This window comes from Choristoneura fumiferana, chromosome Z (genome assembly GCF_025370935.1).
Source record: "Choristoneura fumiferana chromosome Z, NRCan_CFum_1, whole genome shotgun sequence".
Classification (NCBI taxonomy): domain Eukaryota; kingdom Metazoa; phylum Arthropoda; class Insecta; order Lepidoptera; family Tortricidae; genus Choristoneura; species Choristoneura fumiferana.
In genome coordinates this window covers 30,013,258-30,037,915 of record NC_133472.1, presented here as the reverse complement: position 1 = coordinate 30,037,915, position 24,658 = coordinate 30,013,258, and the positions used below count along the sequence as shown (strand labels likewise).

Genomic DNA, 24,658 nt, shown 5'->3' with positions numbered 1-24,658 from the left:
GTACATAATATGTACGAGTACAATTGCGCCGGGAATGGCAAGGGGCGAGTTATTTGACTACAATCCGTGAGCTCTTAGAAAAACCTTCGGGTTTCGGGAGAAATCGGAAGGATTCGTGTAGTAGAAAATGACAATAGTATTTTTGACAATCCATCACGCGAAGAGTGCACTCGTTGTGTTTTCATTGATTTATATAGAGTAGTTAAAACCATCACTTAATTATTTATTTAGTTTGATATTTTCCGGAAATTGATTTCCATGGGGAGTCAGCTTAAACAGGGTATTTCTGTAAATAGTCAATCAAGGGGAATTGTATATAATTTACATAAATATTTTGTAAAGTAGCTGAAAGTTTCAAGAAAAAGTTTTCAATATGACCGTGTTATAGAAGCAACGGAGATTTCGATATATAATAAAAAATCACTTAAATTTATTTAGTTTGATATTTTCAAATTGACATTCCATGGAGTCAGCTTAAACAGTATTTCTGTAAATAGTCTCAATATTGTATCCAAATATAAATATTTGTAAAGGCTGAAAGTTTCAAGGTGTTGATCTAAATTTTCAATATGTTGGAAGACCGTTATAGAAGATGCTGATTTCGAAAAGTACATTAAAAAAATATTAAACGAAAGCAGATCAAAATTCAATTGACAAAGATAAAGATACAGTAATATTATTACAGGAAGGTTTATTTTGTACTAATGGTTATTCTTTACATAACTTTTTATGGTAACTATGAAAAGTTTTGCAAGTTGATAACAGAACCCCATATCACGATCGCGTGTCATCTTCAAAACGTCGTTTTTTAAGAGCTCACGGAGTGTAAATTATTTTTGTAATCATAGATTACTGTTTATAAGTAAATAAACTATTTACATACAACAGGTTTACTCAAGTTTTTCACCTATAGCATTTTATCGAGCCTCATTTATGACGTGGCATTCGATTTATTGCGAACTTTTCTTTCAATATTGTCAGCAAGGTAGGTAAATGTAAGTATATAAATGTTTATCATATCATATTATTATATCCTAGCGAACTGGAAGTTATAAAACACGATTAGTAAAGTTTTTCTCTATAGAATTGAACTCAAAAGTAGTTTTTTTTAATGATTCCGAAATTATAAAAATCCATAGATACTAAGTACAAAATTTTCGAAAATTATGATGAAATGATGTTTATGTAACAAATTAAATAGGATAAATCATTTTATTTAGTCGCCTAGTTTAGTTTTATGATTCTGTTATATTATTTTTCTGGGTCTTAAACGGTTTCGTTGAATGAATTGTGTGGACGGAGCTGGCGTTGGCATAATTTCTCATTTATACCCTCCTTCCCAATCTCCACTGAGCTCACGTGGGAACTAAGGCCCAAGCTCTTTCATTCTGAGATTAGCCCTGTGTCCAGCAGTGGGATGTATGTAGACTGGGTTGATGATGATGATGATGATCTTCGTGTAAGAGTGATACACCGCGCGGGAAAGAGAGCTCCGCGGAGCATTCTGGCTTCCAAATAACCTGGTTTTAATGAAGCAGTTAACGTGCCGGCTCGGGTTTCGTCGCTCGCCGCAGCGTGGCGTTCGCAGCACTCCTTCATGGTTTCCCACAGGCATTTAGCAGTGGGTTCTCACGCCCCACTTCCTCCTCATTTTTGGTATATTTTTTTACAATGTTTTGTTGCCAATTTTCCTTTCGGTATTGTAATAAAGGCACATACATACATACATTTTTACATACACATTATCGCACTCCTAGATCAACAGCTAATCAGGTCAAAATAATTTGTCATTTTAATTTTACTCATAGATTTAATTCAACTTCTACTAGTAGAACGTCTCAATTAAAATGGTGCATTATTTTGTGTTGATCCACTATTGATCTAGGAGTGCGTTATGTGAATAAAATTGTGATGTAAGACAGTGAAGAACTGTGCATGTAAAGCCTCACATATTGAATGTAATTTTGGCTTAATCTTTTTCAACTCCTGAAAACTGCTAACTCATCGTGTATTATTTCCATATAAATACATTGTGATTAAATATCACTTAATTAACATCGCCAATGCTTTGTAGTAATACTTATCAGTAATCATTTGGTATTTTCCCATTCATCGAGAGACCTAACCGGAACGCAAGCCCTCTTTTTCGTTTTTTTTTATTGTTGGTAATTCAATGGAACTTATGTGAAAGAACCTGTCCACCTGTGCACTACTATGCAACTTCGTACAGTCGAGTACAAAGATATGTATAACTTCCTGTACCTTATTGCATTGTAACAAGGAGCAAATACCTACATTTTGCTATCGAATTTTCATTTGTAGCCTTTTGAATAGTGATTTATAATGTTCTTTACATTCAAAAGAGACGACTAGATAATCGTGACATTTTTTTAAAGCGAATAATGTTTTTGGCCCGCGACTCGTCGTTTGGCGAGCATGGTTTGTCTATATATATATTAAAGTGCTCCCATCCAACACCTCCAAATATCTCGACCGTCTGCATAAGCCGATTCCTAGTTTAACTACTAAATAGAATACGACTAAATTGAATTGAAATATGTTCCAGACTGAATTTTATAAATAGATTGTCACACGACGTAATTAACAGTCATTAAAATTTTATAGAAAAACAATAAAAAATGTTTTATGCTATTTTTTAAATCCCAACCCCTAATCAGACACAGCTCCGCGTTGTAAACGATTTTAAGCTGCTACTTACGTAGCGTGAAATGGTTGTCTTTGAGGAAGCAATGTGAAATGCTTTTGTGACATAATTTATTTCAGAGAAATGGTCCTCCTGGCTGTACTCGTTTTGCGAAAGTACATTTTTACTCCCTAGGGATAAATAAACACGTTTTGGTCTCATTCATGACGCTACATGGACATAATTTTAGAGAATTTTAATGAAAAAATCTCTAATTAGGTACGTGATTAGTTATATTTGTTGTAATTTTGTAGGTAATCCTAACTACATTTATTATGTTAAAAGTGCACAAGCACTACTAAGTCTATAATCATCAGTCGTTTTAACGCCGAGAGAAACGATTTAATTACGTAAGACTTAAATTTAGGTAAATTAACGAGATAGCGAACCTTCAATCTTATAAACGAGCTCTTAAAATATTTAAGTACCTAAAAGATGATCAAGTTTAACATAAGAGTTTAACGAACGATAGTTGAGGTGAGGAACCAGAATTAAGGTGTACCCACTTACGATTATAATATATAATTAAATTATAAATAGTTATATTGTATATGTAGTAAACATTGTTAGAAAGATGCTAAAGTAATTAATGAATGTGGTTTTTACTATATCGAAACTAAGAGCAGTAATGAAAATTGTTGGTAAATTCAATACATTGATCTATGTTCAAAGTATAACACGCCAAAGGCTATATCTACAAGGTCTAGCACAGTCGAGTGCAAAAATATGGGCTTATCCAACCCTTCAAAATGTACCACAGACTATTATTCCGACGTAATAAGGCCGTGGTAACATATTTTTGAGTGGTTCGAATAGATACATAGTTTTGCACTTGCGTAAGAATTTGGTACAACACTAAATGCCGAGATTTTGCCTATGAAATCAACATGGCAGTGTGTGAATAACGATATTCAAAGTTCCAAACGAGTTACTGCTACTTAATTACGATCGCAACGGTCGGCGACGGTTAAAACCGCAGACCGTGAAGAGGGATAACACCTGTTATTAAAAGACCAAAGTAAACAATAATACACCCTGTAAACACCCTACAGAAAAATACAATTTCAAATATCGTAGCTTAATATAATCAAACAAACCCCCGGCCTAATGTATGCCATATTTTAAGAAAACAATGAATTCGAACTAGACATGGCGGTTTCAACGTTTACTCATTCGCGCAGAAAGTTAATAACAATTCATTCTTGAGTAAAGTACTCAATTACGTAACTACTTTTCATTAAGCACAGCTGTAAGATTACTGATTTGTTTTTCATACTTAAATCACAATAAGCCGTGCGTGGTAGTGCTCAGTTATTTGTCCTATGGTGATGTATGCACTCAGGCCTGGGTTCGTATACCTCTGAGTTTTTCGGAATTCACCAAGCTTTACGGTGAAGGAAAACATGGCGTTGTGAAGTTCTCAATTCGCACTGGGCCCACATGAAAACTACAGCACAAGCCATCTTATTCTGAAAGAAGGCCTGTGAAGGTGTGCCCAGCAAGGCTGAAGATACCTTAACCCCAACAAATATTTGCAGTGCTTATCACACTACACTTCCACCACAGATGATGTATCTATTGCGTGTATATAATTCCATTCTTCCTCATTTGGAGGTATTTAAAATCCAACGAGGTGAATAATATAAATGCTTAAAGGGTTTAAAGGGGGACCCGTCTACAAGGATGATCGAATACTCGTACTACTTTTTGTTCTTATTGAAACCATCGATTGTTCAGGGAAATTACAAAACAATGCTGGCCTTACCTGTTCTGAGGAGACCATGTAAACATTTTCCAACATATTTTCAGTTTCAACCGGATAAAAATTATACCAAACGATAATTCGCACGAACATTACATTACGACAAGAAATATTCGATGATACAAAAGGCAGCTTTGAAGTTGTAGAACAGAAACTCGTCTGACTATACATTTCGTTATTAGATAACGTTTCATTTTTCGCGAAACTACGGCAGAGCCCATCCAATTTACCCATCCTATTCAATGGGATACGCTTGAAATACATAAATATTTACAGATGCGTATGCCACACCTCCGCCGACTGTTTCCTGCGCAAGCTGTTTCAATTTCCCCCTTTGTTCTTATAACGTGATTTTATATTTATACTTCATTCCAAATAAAATTAGATGCACGAACGTCAGACTATATACAGGTAGAGTGATTCACGATGACGCGTGCCGTGGTTCTTTTTTACAAAATCACGCGTCTTCGTGGATAGCGCTAGGTATACATATCGATCGACTACTTATATCGACTTTATTTTTGACAAGAGTGTTAAATAAAATATAACCTACTCAAAACATCGAAACAACTTCCTGCTTTTATTCCATGTGACATTGACATTAGTATAAAAAAAACTTTACTATTAGAGATACTTCCCTAATACAAGCGGTAAGTATTCGTCGCTTGTGAAATTTAAGTGTGAAGTGTGCAAATGAATCAATAAATTAAAATGATGACTCCTTAGTCATGGTTTATATAGGTACGTTAAAGTGCTAAAGTAAGTACTAAAATTTGGACTAAAAAGCCATTCAAGTTAAACTGCACTTGTAAATGGACGCTCGTCAATGATGTTATTCCATGCCTATATTGTAGGTCTACTAAAGGACAATGGCCTTAATTGTTGTCACGGGAGTTATGGATTTAAATATAGTTTTTCCTCCCAAGGGAGTTCTGACTTTAGTTTTAAAATTTGCATTTGCAATTCCTCGCAATGTGATGAAAATCATTGTGTGTATCACCGGCTGTAAGGGGATTACGTACAAACTCTAGCGAGTCGTTGAAAGATTCTATTAGACTCTCGTTAGTAATTTATTACGGCCCTTAATGCACAATGTACTATTGTTCTGCCGTGTGTTTTCTGTAGGTAGGTACATGATTACTATGGTTTGAAAATACCAAATTCAACTTTAACATTCATGAAATTAAAATTGAAAATACGTTTCTGTTAAAAAAACATTTTTCATAAGCTTTTTTGCCGACTGTATTTTTTGTTGACTGTTCTTGCATTGTCATCCAACTTACATATATATGTAGGTATACCTACCTACCGAATTTCAAGTCAATCTGATCATCTGATCATTGGAAGTGGGTCAAAATCACGGACTTGTTCATATCACGTCTGTGGTCAAAATGAACTTGCAAGATTTGGCCCAACAACAAACAAGGCAAGTTTATAACAACATGGGCACGTTTACGGGAAGGTAAAATATCTATAATTTCAATTTATTGTGTCTATTAAGTACAGGGAACAGCTGGTATATATATCATGTGCGTTGGCGGCAACCTTACATCTAATCCAGGGGTCTGTCTCAGGGAGTCAGAAGTCAGGTGTCTTGATGTTGACTAACGTCGAGATCCCCGACTCTGTACAACATCTGCGAGTGGACGGGTCAGGTTATGATTGTCAGTTAGCTCAACGATGAATCCACGGTCCAAGTTTGATAGTTCAAAAACACACAATATCATTATGACAAGACAAACGCTGTACAGTCACCAGCATGAATATTTGCCACAGCGGAGCGTGCAAAAATATCTGACATGTCCTTCCGGCCCTAGAAATAGAGTCGTATCAGATATTTATGCACGCTTGTTGTGTCAGATATTGGTGTTGGTGACTATACTACCCTGGAACAATTACTAATTGAAACGTCCTGTAAAGTTATTCGTAGGTGTAGTCATGGAAAGTTAATCAATTCAATACGAGTACGAATATACTTAGTGAAAGCTGTGTAGGTACCTAATGTTCATTAGCCGAGTAAAACAGGTGTCTTTTAATAAGTGTTTCTGAGTATTCAATATCCTAACGAGGTCTCTGAAGCAAATACAATTGTATCTGAGGGTACAGAGACGCCAAAATAGTGTTTACTAAAAGATTTTGTTTTTTACAAAAAATATATATACAAACTCGTTGTGTTGGAAGATGTTACAGAGTAAGTATACTTAAATACAATCAGCAGCTAAAGTGGATGAGGATTACGGTGCTTTATGCTAGTAGAATCTGTGTAGATAATTTTGATGACCGTAAACACACACTCACTTCGTCTGCTGACCACCCTAAATGTAAGTATATGAGATGTCATAATTCTATGCATGTTAGATACGTATCCTAACAAATACATATAATAAAAGCAAATGTGAGTCTGTTGGTTTGTTCCGCTTTCACATTTAAAATACTCAAACGTGCGCGGATATACATAGTTTGAGATCCTAAAAAGTAAATAGAGTTTTTATCCCAAAAATTTTACAGTTCCTGCGGGGGCGCGATAAACAATTCTTTACAAAGGAAGTCGCGGGCAACGGCTCATACATGCCGTGTTTTTGAATCATAATACAAAAACAACTTAAGTAATACACATCAAATATTCCAATGATTCGGCAATAAATGATACTACGTATGTATGAGTGTAGAGAAAATCAAATTCAGGTCAACGATTTACACTTCATAAGATGCGGTTCCCTATTGGGGGATGATAAGGGTTCAATGGATACATTTTTGTGGGAATCCTCAGAGGGCGGGCGGAGGGGCTCCGTCTCATCTTTAGCGAACTCACTTAAGAAAGGGTAGGCATTAGGCTCTTTGTGGTTATGATAAATCATTCTCTAAATGATGTACATTTATTATACGTTAGAAACGATACAAACGAACGACATGTGTTTGATCATTGGCTGTTAGTTGTATTAGGTACGAAAAGGAAGCTAATGCACCGCGCAATAACTCAGGCGATAGGTACTGTAGCAACGGTGGGATGAAAGCCGATTAAAGTAAATCGGCGTACCTAATTGGTTCTAGAATAATAAAAGCATTCGTGTTATATTTTTTTATGATTAGGCAGGTAAGTACTTTAAAATTCTGACAGCCGGGAGGTCTATTGAATAAAAATTCGTTTGGCTTAGAGAGATGTATTGTATTGATAAACATTTGAAGACACTTGATACAATTAATCGTTTTTCGGGTTTTGTACCTCAGTCGACCAGGCCGGAACCCTTATTGGACTTTATTGTCCGTAGGTACGTCTGTCAAGACCCTATATTTCTAAGGAACGCGTTTAACAAACTAAAATTAATAGGAGTATCTATAACCAGCTCTGTTACTCCCTGGAGCAGTCAAAAGACACATTCATAAAAAAAGACCGAAAATCTTATTTTTTATGTCCATCTGTTTTTGTCAGTGACCAGTCTAATATAACTTCAAACCGTACATTTTGCTTAGGAGCACGGCTCTGCTGATTCTGGATATTCACAGATTAATCTACTTTGAGCGCACTGTGCGGAATCGTCGGTACGCAAGTTCGACTCACATTTGGCTGTTTTTTTTTCCTTCTACGATTACACCTGAATTAAGTATGCACCCTGGCCAAATAACTATCTCAAAAGAGCATAATCATCATCAGCCGGAAGACGTCCACTGCTGAACAAAGGCCTCCCCCTTAGACCGCCACAATGAACGACCACTCGTCACTTGCATCCACCGGTTTCCCGCAAAAGAGCATAATAAAGGTTGATAATTAAAACAAGGTAGGTACTTATCAAAAACCTCGCTTCATTGCTACAATTAGTATAACACTAGGATTCAGGCAAATAATTATACTATTTACGAGTATTAACAAAAGCGGTCTGGCCTCGCCTCATCGAGTCTCCTTATTATGTCTGTCTATATACCTACTTATTTCAGCGGACGTCACGCAAAGTATCAGGACTTAATTATGAAGATGTCATTGTGTAAGGTACCTACAGTTTATTTATGTAATGTTTTGATATTTTTTGTCTCAATAATGAAAGTGGTTTGGCTGAGGCGAGAGAGCACTTGAGCATTGAACATTTATGTATGTGTAGTTTAGTTGAGAACCAATCGGTGGCAATAAAACTCATATTAACAGATTCGCTGCCGCATTGGCTACGCGCTACGCTCGTAGCAGCGTTTTTCCACTTTGTAGCGAAAACTGCCTACGAACAGAGAACGCGCCTATATAGCGAGTTCTTGGCACTGGATGTGTTAAGCAAGCCATTAAAGGGCAGATACCTAAGTCGAAAAATGATATTAGCTAACTTATTATATTTTTGAGAGACCTTTCTAACGAAACCACACACTATGTGGTTAGTCAAGATTACAACAAAACAAAAGAAATCGGTTTTTGATAAAATCGGAATAGTTGATTAATTCACAATGTTATAAATACTACTGGAGTACCTACTTTGACTAGGTTTTACAGTACGATTAATGTGCGAAAATAAACTTCCCAAAATTGCAGAATTTTTCATGTAGGAAAATTTGGGAAACTTCTCACAATTTTATATTAGGGGGATTGAAACTTTCCGTTTCTTAAATTTAAATTTTCTATCCGAGTGCTCGACACGCCAATGCCCAATAGACGACACCCTGCTGTCATCTTTATTGCTAAATAAATGACTAGTGTCCGACCAAAAGTTCGGTTTCGGTTTCGGTTGCGGTCGAGTTTGGCAAAAAAACGGGTTTTGGTTTAGTTTCGGTTTCGGCGGCAAACCTGCCGAAACTATGATCGAAACCGAAACTGCATTCTGGAGTTATCGCGCTGTGATCGTTGGGCGCGTTGAATTCCATCCAACCAACTTGAAATGACATAAGATTAAAGGTGCCAAGTATTGGTACAGTGACGAGCACTCCTACGTTGTATCTTGTGAAAATTTCTAGAAATTTTCGAGTACTTTTCCAACTTTTTGGAAACTTTCCGCAACTTTCAAATCTGTGTGCAATGCGCACTAACCTCCTTGGAGAGCCGGGCTTGGTGCGCGCGAAGTTCCGCTATGGCGTCGCGCGTCTGTTGGTACTCGTAGCGCAGCCGGCCAGTCTCCGCGTCCAACTTGTCCACTCGCGCCTCCTGCGTGCGCGACAGCTGCACGAGGTCCGACGTTTCGACCAGCGCTTGCTTCAGCTAAAGGATTAAAAAAACACTGTTAACAATTCCGTTTCTTGCAAAAACCTCCGTTTGCGTCCAAATTCCGGTCGGCTACGGCTCAACAGCGCAGGACTTATGGCATACTAAGAAAAATTACCCCTTGCCCGTCCGGCAGCTCGCCATCTGAGGCTCACAGCAATAGTCGGTTCGAAAAAAACTGGTGTGCTTGCAAGTATCTACTTGCACCATTACTATTATCTAGGTACTGTTATGAGACACAGTAAAACCCAGTTTTATAAAATGTTTTTTTTTTCTAGTAAAAATAGATCATACTAGCCTTTGCCCGCGGCTTCATCCGCGTGGAATTCGGTTATCATTATCACGCGCTGTTCCCTCGGGAATTGCATTTTTCCGAGATAAAAATTAGCTAATGTTTGTTTGACTTTCATCGTAAATAAACGTTATGTAACTAGACCGCCTAATCAAAACACTGCCAGGTGATAGAAGACACTACGTTTTTGAGGGTTCCGTAGCCAAAATGGCAAAACGGAACCCTTATAGTTTCTCAAGGACTATCGATGCTAGAAAGTTGTAATTTTGCACGAATTTATATTTGTAAACTATGCCGACAAAATGGTACAATAAAAAATTTAAAAAAAATTTTTTTAGACTACCTCCCATAGACGTAAAGTGGGGGTGATTTTTTTTCTCATCCAACCTTGTAGTGTGGGGTATCGTTGGATACGTCAATTAACCATTAGTAAAACCATTAGGGGGTTGCTAAAAAGATTTTTTGATTCAGTGATTTGTTTACAAAATATTCCACTTTAAAGTGTAAATTTCCATTAAAATCCAGCGTCCCCCCCCCCTTTCCCTCTAAAATCTAAACCGATGGGAGGAAAATTAAAAAAAAATACATGTTGGTAGTAAGTATATCAAACTTACAAGGAAAACTATAACGGTTAAATTTTATTAGTAGTTTAAGAGTAAATCGCAGCCTAAGGTATAAAATATACCTAAACTTGGAATATTCCGTTCAAAATACGAAATCCTTAGAAAAATATTACTGAATTTTGTTTGTAATGGCTACGGAACCCTATTTCGGCCGTGTTCGACACGCTCTTGGCCAGTTTTTTTTAATAATTGTGACGGGCAAAGATAAACGCAGTTTTTAACGCCATGGCAACTATGGCTAGCTTTAATTCCGGTAACTTATAAATAGGATAGAAAATTTAAAACCCAACTAGGACCAAAATTCTTCAAATAGGTGTCTTAAATTCGCCTATTTTATGAACAAAATAAAATAAAAATACACATTGTTTTTTGAGACCAATGCCAATTGTTCCTTACAGCTTCGTTGCGAGCGATTGCAGTTTTAAATCGACTCACCTCATTCCGCATGACATGCAGCTGGCGCAGCAGAGTGGAGCTGTTGAGATTAGCGCGCAGTTCACGAATCTCGACTCGCAGTTCCTGCATCGAGGAGCGAGCCCACTGCAGTGTGGCTTGCTCGTTGCGTGCATGATTGCTGGTGCTGCCACGAGCCGCCGACGCTTCCCTGCCGTGCAAGAATAGTGCTTACCATTAATTTATTTTTGAAACTAATTAACTGCTCTACAAATGTATTTGTTCTAAATTACTAGCGGTGCTACGGTGAAGGTCAGAATCCAGGTCGTTAACATCTCTAACGAGTGAACGACGTTAAGTAGTGCTTTTTTTTTCAAACCAAACCAATGTTTTTTCTTACTACCTTACATTGAATTATTATTACTTCGTTTATTACTACGTAGTAAAAATAACTCAATGCTACCTTAAGCCCAATTTAGACACTTTCAAGAAAAATCGACAAGTTTGCATTACATGGCGAGGCCGTAACGTGAGTTGAAGTGGTTAATCGCACGCCACAATGTACAAATTGCACGATTTTTCTTGCAGGCTGAAACCGGGCTTTACCTTCCAGCCAAAATAAAAGGATAAAATAACGATAATTATATTAATAATATCATGAATGAGCCTCGTACATAGTGCAAGCGGCGACGGCATTCAGGACCACGTTACGCAACATCGCGCGGCCAGCGGCGTGTCTCCTGCTCGGTCCAACTTCCGCTTCCGTTTTAATGTTGTGTGTATAATTATTTTAATTTCGATCACCCTATGAATACCTCCCGGTCCCGACTCTAGTTCTCGTAGGGTCAACTTTATCATGACTGTACCTACTTAGTATCAACATATCTATAATAAAAAACCTACGGTCACCTTCGATAATGGATACTACTACCAAGTTACCTCAAAACTGAAAATAGATCGCTAAATATTTTTCTCGCGTCTAAAATAAATATTTAACAGAAGTTTGGTAACCTATAAAGTGCTTTAAAATTTACTTACAAGTAGTAAAAAACCCGGTTGCTTATAGTGTTAAATATCGCACTGAGTACATATAAAAATGTTATCGTTGTTTATCGGACGTTTAAATCAAGAAAGTTTTATCAATATCCACCACACTTCCGCTAAATGTGTAAATACGAATGTAAGTATACCTACACTTTAAAATAGATACAAACATACACCGACCGAATGCTGCCTAACGCTGCAAACAAAAAATATGAAATTAACGAGTTATTTTATTTTTCTTTTTTAAGCTCGTAAACAATTATGTGCCTAAGTTAAATTGGTACTTAGATTTTACAGTATTAAAGTAGGTAAACTAAATATGAGAGACTTTGTTGGATTTATACACATCTGCTTTGCAAGACCTCTTGTATAAAGAATTCGGTCGTACTTGCAGCATAAATGAAGATACCTGCGCAGGCGTGCTCCCAGCAAATTACGAACCAAATTCATCATTGAATTAAGTTCAGTCAACCATGAAATCCGTTTCACGGGAATCGTCGAGCTCGCCATGTGCTTAGCGAATGATGTACCATAATAATCACGCTGCTATTTTGTGCGCATTTATTATTCAAGGTAAGCCCCGAGCTCACTATGAGAGATGGAATTTTACATGGACTTGGACACAAATAATCTTACAGGCGACCTTAGTCAGGTGGCTTAAGTTACGCTAAAGAAATGCTCCTTTCTGAAAGCTATTTTAGCTGGAAATTCTTAATTATCATGGAATTGGATGAAGTAAAACAAATAAAAAATGTCCTTTTCCCTGTCGTTACGAGGCGGGGCAGCCGTGCCTAGTCTATTTTATTGAAGCAATAATCTCCAGTCGGACTGAGGGCTGAGGGTGGCTCCCATTTCAGGAGCATTATTAAAATTAAAAATTTTAGAGGAGACGACGAAATTACTTTTTGAGGAAAATATTTAATTATGAATTAAGTTGCGCTGTAAATATAAGGGTAGAATAATTCCGTACCTATATTTGAAACATTTTAGGTAAGTATCACAATTATTTAGCATTTAAGAGAAATTGATGATAGATAGTATGTAATTTCACTCGCAAAAGTTAAATATACCATTGCTCGACCTGTTAATGCCCAAATAATTACACTCTGCTGTTACCTCTATTGTTAATGTCATAAGAATAAAGATACTGGGACATTGACCACCACTCCGACCTTATCTGTTAAAACATATCGAGCTCGTGCATCGATCTGCCTTCCCTATTGTAATTTTTTATATTAAGGGGCTGATTAGTCCTTAACTGACGGTTAAATGTGACGCCGTCTCCGTTTATTCGAACAAAACAAATAGAGACGGCATCACATCTAACCGTCATTACTAATCAATGGATGGTGAAACAGCCCCTAAGTGATATAATTATGTATATTTATTACGTATTAACTTCTACATACCTTTGTACTTTGTACTTAGAGTTTTTGTATGGGATTGATAGATTGAACTACATATTTACCTTTATAGTTTTGATGTATTTTATTTTGATTTTAATTAGTAATTTTGATGATAATTTTATTTCTTTGTGTTACTAACCCTTTTAAATAAGATACATGATACTAACAATCTATGGACCCTGATCTGCAATAAATGTTTATTATTTTTATTATATCTTCATGACTAAGGAAAACATTATTTATTAAGTAAAACAGTAAATCATTTGTCAACCAAGATTCAATCGACGGAGTTATGCTAAATTGGAAATTATAGGTAAATAAAGCGGAGGAAGCCAGATTAAATTAAATAATTCCGATTTCAATCGAAATAAATATAGATCAATCTCGAAAGAACGTTGGGGCAATCTATTAGAATTTCTATTGGTAAATTGAAACTTTTGAGAGTTTCGGGGCTCTTAAGTTTTTTTTAACACCAGGTGCAAACCGCCATGTGCTCGGCGGGTGTAAGAAAAAATACCCACGCAATAGTGAACCTTCCAGACGCGCTCCTCGGGCACAACGATACTTTATTATTATTTAGAAACCTGTTCTAATTCCATATTAAAATAAAACATTCATTGTATTTTTTATCGTTACCACCTATTCTTATGTAGCTAGTTGTTATTTTTCGTATTTTGTTACAGCCATCGTTAGAATAACATCTGCCTTAATGAATAATACCTATATAAAATGTTCGACTACATCTGGGCAAGATAACATTATCTTACAACTTTCAAGCTAAAAAGCTACAAGTCACGGATTAATATAAGTTTTGTGAGTTTTTTTATTTTATTTATAATCTTGTTCTAGACTTTACAGATTCAATTGTGGGTTTGTGTTTGATAGATTAAATCCCATGTTCATTAATGATGAGAAAAGTTCTAAACTTTTATCATATTTAAGCTGTACAGCGCTCATATTTATTTACACCTTTTTACAAGCAAATAAAAGCTTGCAAGTTTTGTGGAGGTAAAATGTACCTATGTTTGTGAACTGTGGTTTTAAAATTCGCAAATCATTTTTCGACAAAGTATTCTGATCGTCTCCGCATAACCGATCTGTCCAACCAAACATATATGTACTTAGTTAGGATGAAAAAACAAGTAGGTACAGTCGGTTCTTTAAAATAAGTAAGTATTCCCTTTCTGTGCAGTATGGAAAAATGGTTACGTAAGTATGTTAGGAAACCGACTGTACAGTGAGTATAAAAGCTTGTAATTTTTAAAAATACATTTTGCATCAAAAACTTATTTGACTTGTTTGGAGCTGTTTCGGAATGTGTAGCGCACGCGGCACGCGCACCATATTTTGCCCGCGGCCGGATGTGGGCTCGAGACCATCACTTCCGGCCGGGATGTAAATAAACATAGCGCTTAGGCCAGATGTTGGCCCCTATTGGTCTCATTACGCGCGGCAACTTGTACTCGCCATTCTAGCCAGGACTAGCGATAGAGTCGGAATGGTGGGTTATAAAGCGCGTCGTGCCGTAGGTTACATACCTACCGCTACAAAATACGTTCAATTCACGATCATTTGTTTATTGCAGCTGGACATTGCAATTAAAGCGACTGTCTGCTGGATGTGGTAATAATTGTATGTGCTCTAGTGCGGGTACTGCCTTTTCGCAACGTAACGACTGGCAACCTGATTAATTTCACAAACTCTAACCCCCTTATTCATAAACGACAATCAAACCTATTTTAGTTAAAATGCCGCTAAAATTCGTTTGTCCTTATGTGTCACTTCGACATTTGTATTTGTTAGAAAGGGACAAAGCATTTGTTAGTTAACATAGGCTTGTTAAGTTTTATGAATAAGGGGGTAAAACTGTAAATATTTCAGAATTTATTTGAGGGCCATCGTGTAGAACCCTTTAGGTTAGGTTAGTTTAAATCCTGAAATATTTACAGTTTCAAAAATATTAAACAGTAGGGAAAGGAAAAGTTGCGAAATAAAACGGGTTGCCCGCTCTTAAGCGATAAGGCCGCCTATTGCTTACCTTGTCATTTTCTCTGTTGTACCTGTTTTCTGTATTGCTTACTATTTCTGGTGTACAATAAAGAGTAATTGTATTGTATTGTATTGTTGCCAAACGTTATTCGCCGAAACGTTAGGAAACCGCTGTGACTGAATAAAAAGTAATATGTATTGTGATTGTATTGTTGCCAAACGTTATTCGCCGAAACGTTAGGAAACCGCTCTAGTGACTGACTTTTGAAATATAACGTAACAATTTAAGCATATAATATATGTTAATATATAATTTCAAAGTAAATGTGAACGGTTACTTATGATTAAAGTTCGATTTTTTAAATGTGACGGTTACTGATTAAAGATGGCAAAATGATGCTAGTGATGCCAGCTTCCTATGAAGAATCTATTAAATTCTGTAGAAATAGGTACCTTTTAAGAACGAAAATGCGGTAACAAAAACTGGAAACAAAATAGGAACTTTTTGTAGAACAAACTTAAATTTTTAATTTTTAAATATATTTCTTAAACAATCATATGAAAAACAATCATATAAAGAAGGTAATAAAACAGACCACTGAATCGAGACCTTAAAACTGATTAAAAAAATCGATATTTAATGTTCGAAATTTACAATGGGACATTTAACTTTTCATACAAATTGTACTGGACGATTATTTAAAAAATATGTTTTTTAAATAATCAGATACATATGTATTCAAGACAATTAATTCTTATTTAAGATAATGAAACGAATTTTATGTTTAATAGTTCAAATAAAATATGCAGTGGCCTCGTGATTTAAGAAAGCAATAAATCGGCAGAGGACAATGAGAAACGACAAATGTACAAACTTTTTTAGAAATGCTCATTAGCTGGCCAAATTAAATTAATTATTATTTTTTACCACTACTCGTATTACAAATTTGGCAGCACTTTTCACTATTTGCGAGTTTACTCTCACAGATGTACACTTTGTTTTCTATAACCGATCTAGGGTTTTAATTTTATAGTTACGTCAGGGAAGGTAAAGTGAAGTAGACTGTTCGGGTCGATCGGATGGCCTGGTTCGGTCATCCCTCGCGATCTCGTCCGCCACTTCTGCCTTTCCGACTTTTATATTATGACACGCCTTGCGGGTGCGGGGCTTCACGGGCTGAATGGTGGCGGTGGCTCGCTGTAGTGATGCTTCAGCGACGCTGCCATTGCCCGGCCTTAGCAAACATTATTAGCAAAAATCGTAATTAAAAAAAACCACGAAGAGTTAAGAGAAACCAAGTTATTAATCAAGATATTAGGAATAGTGCATCAAAAGGTACTTCGCGTTAAAATGATTGAAGTCTCTCAAAAAATAAATATTTGCATAGATACCTCTTGCCAATTTAAAAACGCGCGACACGTAAACCAATTCTGCAAACTGGATGGAGTCGCGTGCGAGTACTTAGAAGCGACAAAGAAGATTTTGGTTTAAATTCTGGCGAAACAACTTCAAGTACCTAAAACGTTAAGCTTCGAGATAATGAAATTCCGACTATTCCTGACAACTCAATTATTCTTACCATAAACCTAGGTATGCCGAATGTAAAAAATCTGCGTTCTAGTCTTGTTTCAAATCATACTAATAACGCTGATTAAGATAAATATCTCTAAAAATCCAGGGGAGAACCCTTTGCCCGGCAGTGGGACATTACAGGCTAATAATTAAATAAAGAAGATAATATACAAAAAGATAGCCTTACGTTTTGGACGTATCTGGGACAAAGCATAGGAAAGGTGAATCAATTTCTTAAATCCCTACATCAAACAATATTACTCTACACATCTGTAGTTAATAAAAATGAAGGACAATATTTTTATTTTATTATACCTATATAAGAGTAACGCGACTGACTGACTAACTGTCATCGCACGGCCAAAACCATTAGAGCTAAACAGTATATTAAGGAAACAAATTGCTTGAGAATCATAGAGGTGCAAAGAAACGATTTTTAAAAAATCTCACGGGATAGAGAGCTAACTCAACCCAATATTTCATTCTTCATAGCAGCGATTGCGTGGGACAAAGCTAGCTTATTTATCTAAAGAATCTCTGATTACTTATACAAGACGTTTACTTGGTGTTGCCTTTTCTAAGATAAAAATACACGTAGGTAGGTACCATCAAAAATATGTTAAAGAAAAATCATAGAGGGTACCTTTAATCTTACTTTACAATATAATATAAGGCAAAAACACTTTGAAAGGCGTAGATGAAAGAATAATGCGCGAGGAAAAGTCGATGTTAGCGAAATAACGGCGGCTGTACCAGTACCGCCCCAATTTAATCGCGGCACGGCGGCGTAGCGCGGCTACGCAATATTTAGTAATCGAGGTGAAAGAACGCCAAACGCCACTCGCCTCCCAATATTTAATGCCTGTCTTCTTACCCCACAGTGCACTGCGGCGGAGCCAAAAAGATGCTCGTAGTTTATATGGATGAAGTTCGTAGTAACAAATACTTCCTAAAGTAGATAAAAAGCTTTCTATAAAAAAACCGGCCAAGAGCGTGTCGGACACGCCCAAGATAGGGTTCCGTAGCCATTACGAAAAAAATCAAGTAATATTAGTAAGATAGAGGGGGGGGGGGCACAATTTTTGCTACTTTGGGAGCGATTATTTCCGGAAATCTTCACTTAATCAAAAAAAATTCTGAGAAACCTTACTATCTTTTCAAAAGAGCTGTCGAACTATGTGCCACACGTTGATGCGAGTTTAAAAAAAATCAATTTCTGTTACGTGTATGGAGTGACCCCCTATAAATATGTATTTTTGTAATTTAACTACAAAACTAAATAGCGGCTTGGACAAACATCTGTACTCCAAATTTCATTGATATACATTTGGTAGTTTTCGCGTAAAATGCCTGTAACATACGGGTAAGAGGGTTAAGAGGGAAACTAAGTCTGAACTACTTAGGTAAATAAAAACCGCATTTTTTTTTCACTTCACTGGCACGTTTTATGGTGAATGGATACTCGCCGCTTACCTACCCAACTCCCAAAACAAATGAAACGAGGCTCTCGAATACAAATTGTTGAGCAATTAGGGGGCGATACAAATACGTATTACTTACATCATGTTTATTAATAATCGATTTATCAATTAATGTTTGTTTTCGTTCGTGTAGGAATGCTTTATTAGGTCTCATAAGCACCAAATCAGGATCTGGTGATTGAATCCCAAAGAAATCGAGGGAACTCTTCAAATATTGTAGGGACACCTATGTTAATTTCGATATATTTAGTAGTAGGTAACTTGTACATTTGCTCTTGAAAATCATCATTTGGTGAAGTGTAACTGATGATGAAGACCACATTTGACCAACGGAGCGACTACTCACTAATAAGTACTTCACGGGTTGAATTTCAAATTACTTTAACACAGTTGCTAAGCAATTTATGCTCATCGTAATGCATAATGGTGAAATATAACGGGTGATGAAGCACCAGGACTCCTCAATGATGAACGTATCTGTATTGGAAAAAACAATTTTTCGTAAAAAGTGACGAGCAGTTACCCAGTTGGAGGTAAGGTAGACGACTATAGGTCCACTCCTGCTGGATCGTGCTTAGGCACCGACTTCAGACTGGTAGAAAAATATATTCATGGTTTTTTTGCAGCCGGTTAAATTTTTTGTTATATTTTTTTACGCAAATAATATTATTTAAGCAAAAATTAGCTATTGGGTACCAATCTGGGTCATTATTTATTTTATTATTATTTATTTTTGTTGTCGTAGTAGAATATTCTGTTACAGTTTCCAGGTTATATAGTATAAGTAGGTATAGGACGTCTATAAAATAGTCTAATTATCAAATTCTTCAGCCAATTCAAATAAAAACGTGACCCCGAAAATGAGGTGGTTGAAACGTTTGAATAATGACCCATCCAAATTTTAGTAGTTTTGTCATCTGAACATAAGGTCTGAAAAGGTTTTGAAAGGACCTTATTCAATTTCACGACAAAAGCCGTAAAACTTTTTAATATTGATATTTACTTATCAATGCATTAAGTATTTTACCTACTTTTTTTCTTCAATGGAAACTTATCTTACTTACCTACTTAAGTTACGCTCAGACCCGCCGACGGCTATTCTAAGTAGGTATTCTCTAAGGGTATTCTTAATGAAGCTCCACAGAAATTTTATACTTAGAAGGTTTATTTTTAATAGCGTTTCTGAAAAGGGGTCTCCTGATTTCCATGAAAGCTGCCGACGAAGTTTTCTGATACCTATAAGTAAGTACTCGCAAGTTATCGATATTTCATCATACCTATTTATTGTCACTATAGATGAACTAATCTATACTAATACTAATATACTAATACACTAATAATAATAATATTATAAAGAGGAAAGATTTGGATTTTTGGATGTTTGTTACGAATTAACTCAAAAAGTACTGGACCGATTTTAACAACTCTTTCACTATTAGAATGCTAAATTAGTCCAAAGTGCCATAGGCTATAATATTTATTACAAGAAAAAATAAGGGTTCGGTACTAAAACTTCAATAATGTGCCTCAAAGTGTAAAAAAGTTGCCATAACATATGTTTCATCGCATGCGCTGTAGAAACTATTGAACTATTGTAGAACTTATTATATATATATATATCATATCTACAACTAAGTTTGCGTCAGTTGGTGCCTACGGAGTGGAGCAAGTTATTTAACTTAGTAAAGTTTAATTTGATTTTCTGAGACTTAGTCGCCGGGGCCCTCGGCTATTAGGTTATGAAGGAAAACCGCGTTAAGGAGCGGCCACACCGCTGCTCAAAATACGGAGACGGTATGCAATCGCAGTGACGTGCCGTAAGAGTCACGATTTTGTCGCATGCCCTCCACACCGCTGCTCAAAGTACTCTGACGGTGCGGAATCGCAGTGACGTGCCGTAATGTTGTCGCACAGGTAACCGCTCGGCACCGGATCGACGCGCCGCCTCACCTTATCTGCTCACCACCAACCAGTACCCTTAGTGTAAGTTTTCGGTTACAAAATACGTCTAGATCGCGTTCGCGTTAAAATCTCAATTTGTATGGATACACGAACATCGCAAACGTTCCGCTAGAGGCGCTGTTCGTGTTTGCATACAAATACAAATTAAAACTAAGGACACAGGCGTCAACCATACACAAGCACGTAACGGAAACGGCTCAGCACCTCCGAGGTGTCCGCGTGGCTGCGACTAGGTGTCTTTAAAACAAATTCGCGACAGAGATTAGTGTTATCGCCATTACTGTTGTCATTTAGTTTGTTCGTTTTTTTGCTGTGTTGTTATTAAAAGTTTATAAAAAATAATTTCTGTATCTATTTCAATTTATTTATTACATTAGTATAACACCTATGGATATGTTACTGGTAGAACAAGTCAGTAAAGCAATGCAGGTCATTTGTCATCTGTTGCTGTTGCCCATTTTCTCCAGCATTCGTCTGCAAGTAAACTTGATCTTGTTCACAACTTTGATTTTCATCCTGTAGAATATAGAACTTTCGAGCACACAACGCTTTTACATAATCGACTCAGTGGTGCTGTTTTCTTTTACTTTGTATTATCCATCCAGTAACATGCGCGTGTATAGTACAGTCGAGGCCAAAGATATTTTTACACTTTAGTACCCTGTCGCTATCACTTCATGATTAAACTTTTGTATAAAATTGTCAAAAGCGGTGACAAGGTACTAAAGTGTAAAGATATCTTTGACCTCAACTGTAGGTAGGTACATAATACAAACACTACCTACCGAGATCCCCTTATCATGGCATATTGGAACCCCGTGGCGATTTACCAATATAGCTGCGATTATTAGGACAACTTAAATATACGACTAAAATATATTTCACTGCAGATAACGATAGACAAAGACGCGATCACGTTATCACGCCTGTTATTATATAACATTATTGGAATCCAACTTGTATGGGAATAAAGAATTGGAAGAGCGCTTTAGCTCTCTAGAGGCCGTATTTATTGTCTAATGCGCAGGCATCCGCGATCGCATTAGCACCAGAGGACGTATTGTCTAACGCACGGGCGTCCGCGATCGCATTAGCACTAGAGGCCGTGTTTTCTAACGCACGGGCGTCCGCGATCGCATTAGCACTAGAGGCCGTATTGTCTAACGCACGGGCGTCCGCGATCGCATTAGCACTAGAGGCCGTGTTTTCTAACGCACGGGCGTCCGCGATCGCATTAGCACTAGATAACGCACGGGCGTCCGCGATCGCATTAGCACTAGAGGCCGTGTTTTCTAACGCACGGGCGTCCGCGATCGCATTAGCACCTAACGCACGGGCGTCCGCGATCGCATTAGCACTAGAGGCCGCACGGGCGTCCGCGATCGCATTAGCACTAGAGGCAACGCACGGGCGTCCGCGATCGCATTAGCACTAGAGGCCGTATTGTCTAACGCACGGGCGTCCGCGATCGCATTAGCACTAGAGGCCGTATTGTCTAACGCACGGGCGTCCGCGATAACGCACGGGCGTCCGCGATCGCATTAGCACTAGAGGCGTATTGTCTAACGCACGGGCGTCCGCGATCGCATTAGCACTAGAGGCCGTATTGTCTAACGCACGCATCGGGCGTCACGCGATCGCATTAGTATTAACGCACGGGCGTCGTATTGTCTAACGCACGGGCGTCCGCGATCGCATTAGCACTAGAGGCCGTATTGTCTAACGCACGGGCGTCCGCGATCGCATTAGCACTAGAGGACGTATTGTCTAACGCACGGGCGTCCGCGATCGCATTAGCACTAGAGGACGTATTGTCTAACGCACGGGCGTCCGCGATCGCATTAGCACTAGAGGCCGTATTGTCTAACACGCAGCGGGCGTCTAACGCACGATCGCATTAGCACTAGAGGCCGTATTGTCTAACGCACGGGCGTCCGCGATCGCATAAGCACCAGAGGCCGTGTTTTCTGACGCACGGGCGTCCGCGATCGCATTCACCATCTGTTTCTACCCTGATCATATACCGTTTGACAGAAAGATGTGGTAAAATTATTGTGATTCAGGGGCCAGTAGTATAGGGCCTGCTTTTTGGATGGTAATGTGTTATAGCTACTTGCTTGTATAAAGAAAAAGTTATTAATATAAAGTAGCCTACTTATAACGAATGTTTGTCTATTGTTTGTTGAAATTAAATAGGCCTACACAGTTGACATGAACTTGGTACTTTCTAAGAAATTTGGGTAATAAGTACCAATATTTTAACTATTACGGCTCCTGGCTAATTTTTAATCCATCCAAAGTAAACATAACCTGCAGGGCTACTACGAAACTCGAAACTCGAAGTTCGTATCGTACCGTCCCTCTCGCTCTCGTCTTAAATAGTATAAGTGTCAGAGGGACCGCACGACACGAACTTCAAGTTTCGAGTTTCGTAGTAACCCTGCTGACTTGATATCCACTCCAAAAGAAGTACTGCAGGGCTACTACGAAACAAACTCGAAACTCGAAGTTCGTTTCGTGCGGTCCCTCTCGCTCTCGTATTAAATAGTATAAGTGTCAGAGGGACCGCACTGCTGCTTTTGTTTCTTATTCTGTGTTGTTACACAAAACCGAAGGTCTAATTTATTGTGCGAAATAAGAGTCCATTTAATATTTATATTGCCGAAATATTTATATATTTGACATGAATCCACATAAGTAGTTAGTTATCGCATTACGAGAATTAGAGATAATTAGGTACATAATTCGCTCAAGCATTCACCTATAATGATGAGATGAAGATCCTGGAAGTGAGTATTCCTACTCAATTCCGTAAATGAAAGTCGCATTTGCAATAATTTCTTGTCAATCGTACCCTATATGCTTATTATATACGCCACATTGTAGCTATTCCTTTTGAGTTTTAATAGGTGGCAGAAACACATGCAACTAAAATTAAAATAAATATTGTGTTTACCAACAATTTTCAACACAAATCAAAATGAACAGTAACCAAAGTAAAACATAACTCAATTTCACTTTTTGATTACCCCATTATATATAAATTTTTAAATACAATTTACCAAGTAAAAAACAACTAACGACTTACTTGAGTTCTTCGATTTCCCTTTTGAGTCGCGTAACGTCAGTTAGATGCAAAGTTTTCAAAATTTCAATCTGTTCCGCCATTGCTTGCAGTTCCTCTTTAATCATCAATTCAGCAGCGTCCACGTTTATTAAATAAATTAAAGTCAGTACAGCACATTTTATCAAGCACTTCATGTTCACGATCGCGATCGCGTACGTAAAGCGATTCTCGGAGAGAAACGTGTGTCTCAGGCGACCGTGTGTACGGGAATGAGTCGCCAGCGCCGCAACCCCTTATATAAACCTCGAAGGGTGCTAGGACCTCGAGGCGCAGATGCGTTATGCGCTCAACAGTTGTTCAGTCTTTTTTTAAGGGTTCCATAGGCCTACAAGGTAATCCCAAATTTTCATCGTGTACGGTACACGTCCCTCCGTTCATCCACGCGGCCTAACTTAGATAGGTATTATGTTTATCACTCTGACAAAGAGCAAAGATGAATATTGAATAAAAAAAATTTGTGTACCTAGGGCAGGGGCAGGCATGTACAGGGGGATTATTTTTTTGTCGTTGGATAGGTCTTTCAAAAATAATAATATGATAGCTTTGCAAAATGTTTTTTGATTTTGGAATCCCTCTGAAAAATGCAAACATTAAAGTGCTGATTTTTATTACGTGTCTCACACCCCATAAGAGCAAAACCGTTGGCAGAAAAAACCTGAAAAAAAATCGTATACATAGTACATTATAACGAATTTAAAAGGTAAACCATAACAGGTAAGTAACTAGCTTTTTAAGTTAACAAATCAAAATTTTATATTGGATACTTGCCGCATACGGAACCCTACACTGCGCGTAGCCCGACACGCACTTGACCGGTTTTTTCTTACGCATTGGGCACTCTGGATTAATGACGCGTTAAACCGATTGAAGCATGTACATATACAGCATGTCATTTGTGGAAGCCTTACGTGATCTAATATTTTTAGCGTAGTAACTAAATAACTTAAAATAAGAACTACCTTTAACCCCCTTATTCATAAAACTTAACAAGCCTATGTTAACTAACAAACGCTTTGTCCCTTTCTAACAAATACAAATGTCGAAGTGACAGATAAGGACAAACGAATTTTAGCGGCATTTTAACTAAAATAGGTTTGATTGTCGTCTATGAATAAGGGGGTTAGTGTTT

General features: G+C 37.4%; 1 protein-coding gene across 1 annotated transcript in view; it reads right to left on the bottom strand.

Annotated features, from left to right (window-relative positions):
* Positions 1 to 23,742, bottom strand: part of LOC141433975 (protein scabrous-like) — a 35,065-nt gene extending 11,323 nt beyond the window's left edge. The window contains exons 1-3 of the mRNA XM_074096156.1: positions 23,491 to 23,742; positions 10,990 to 11,158; positions 9,469 to 9,636 (exon numbers count right to left, since the gene is read on the bottom strand). Coding sequence (XP_073952257.1) covers positions 9,469 to 9,636; positions 10,990 to 11,158; positions 23,491 to 23,663 — 510 coding nt within the window. The 5' untranslated portion in view covers positions 23,664 to 23,742. The remainder of the gene's footprint in view (positions 1 to 9,468; positions 9,637 to 10,989; positions 11,159 to 23,490) is intronic.
* Between the last annotated feature and the right edge of the window lie 916 nt (positions 23,743 to 24,658).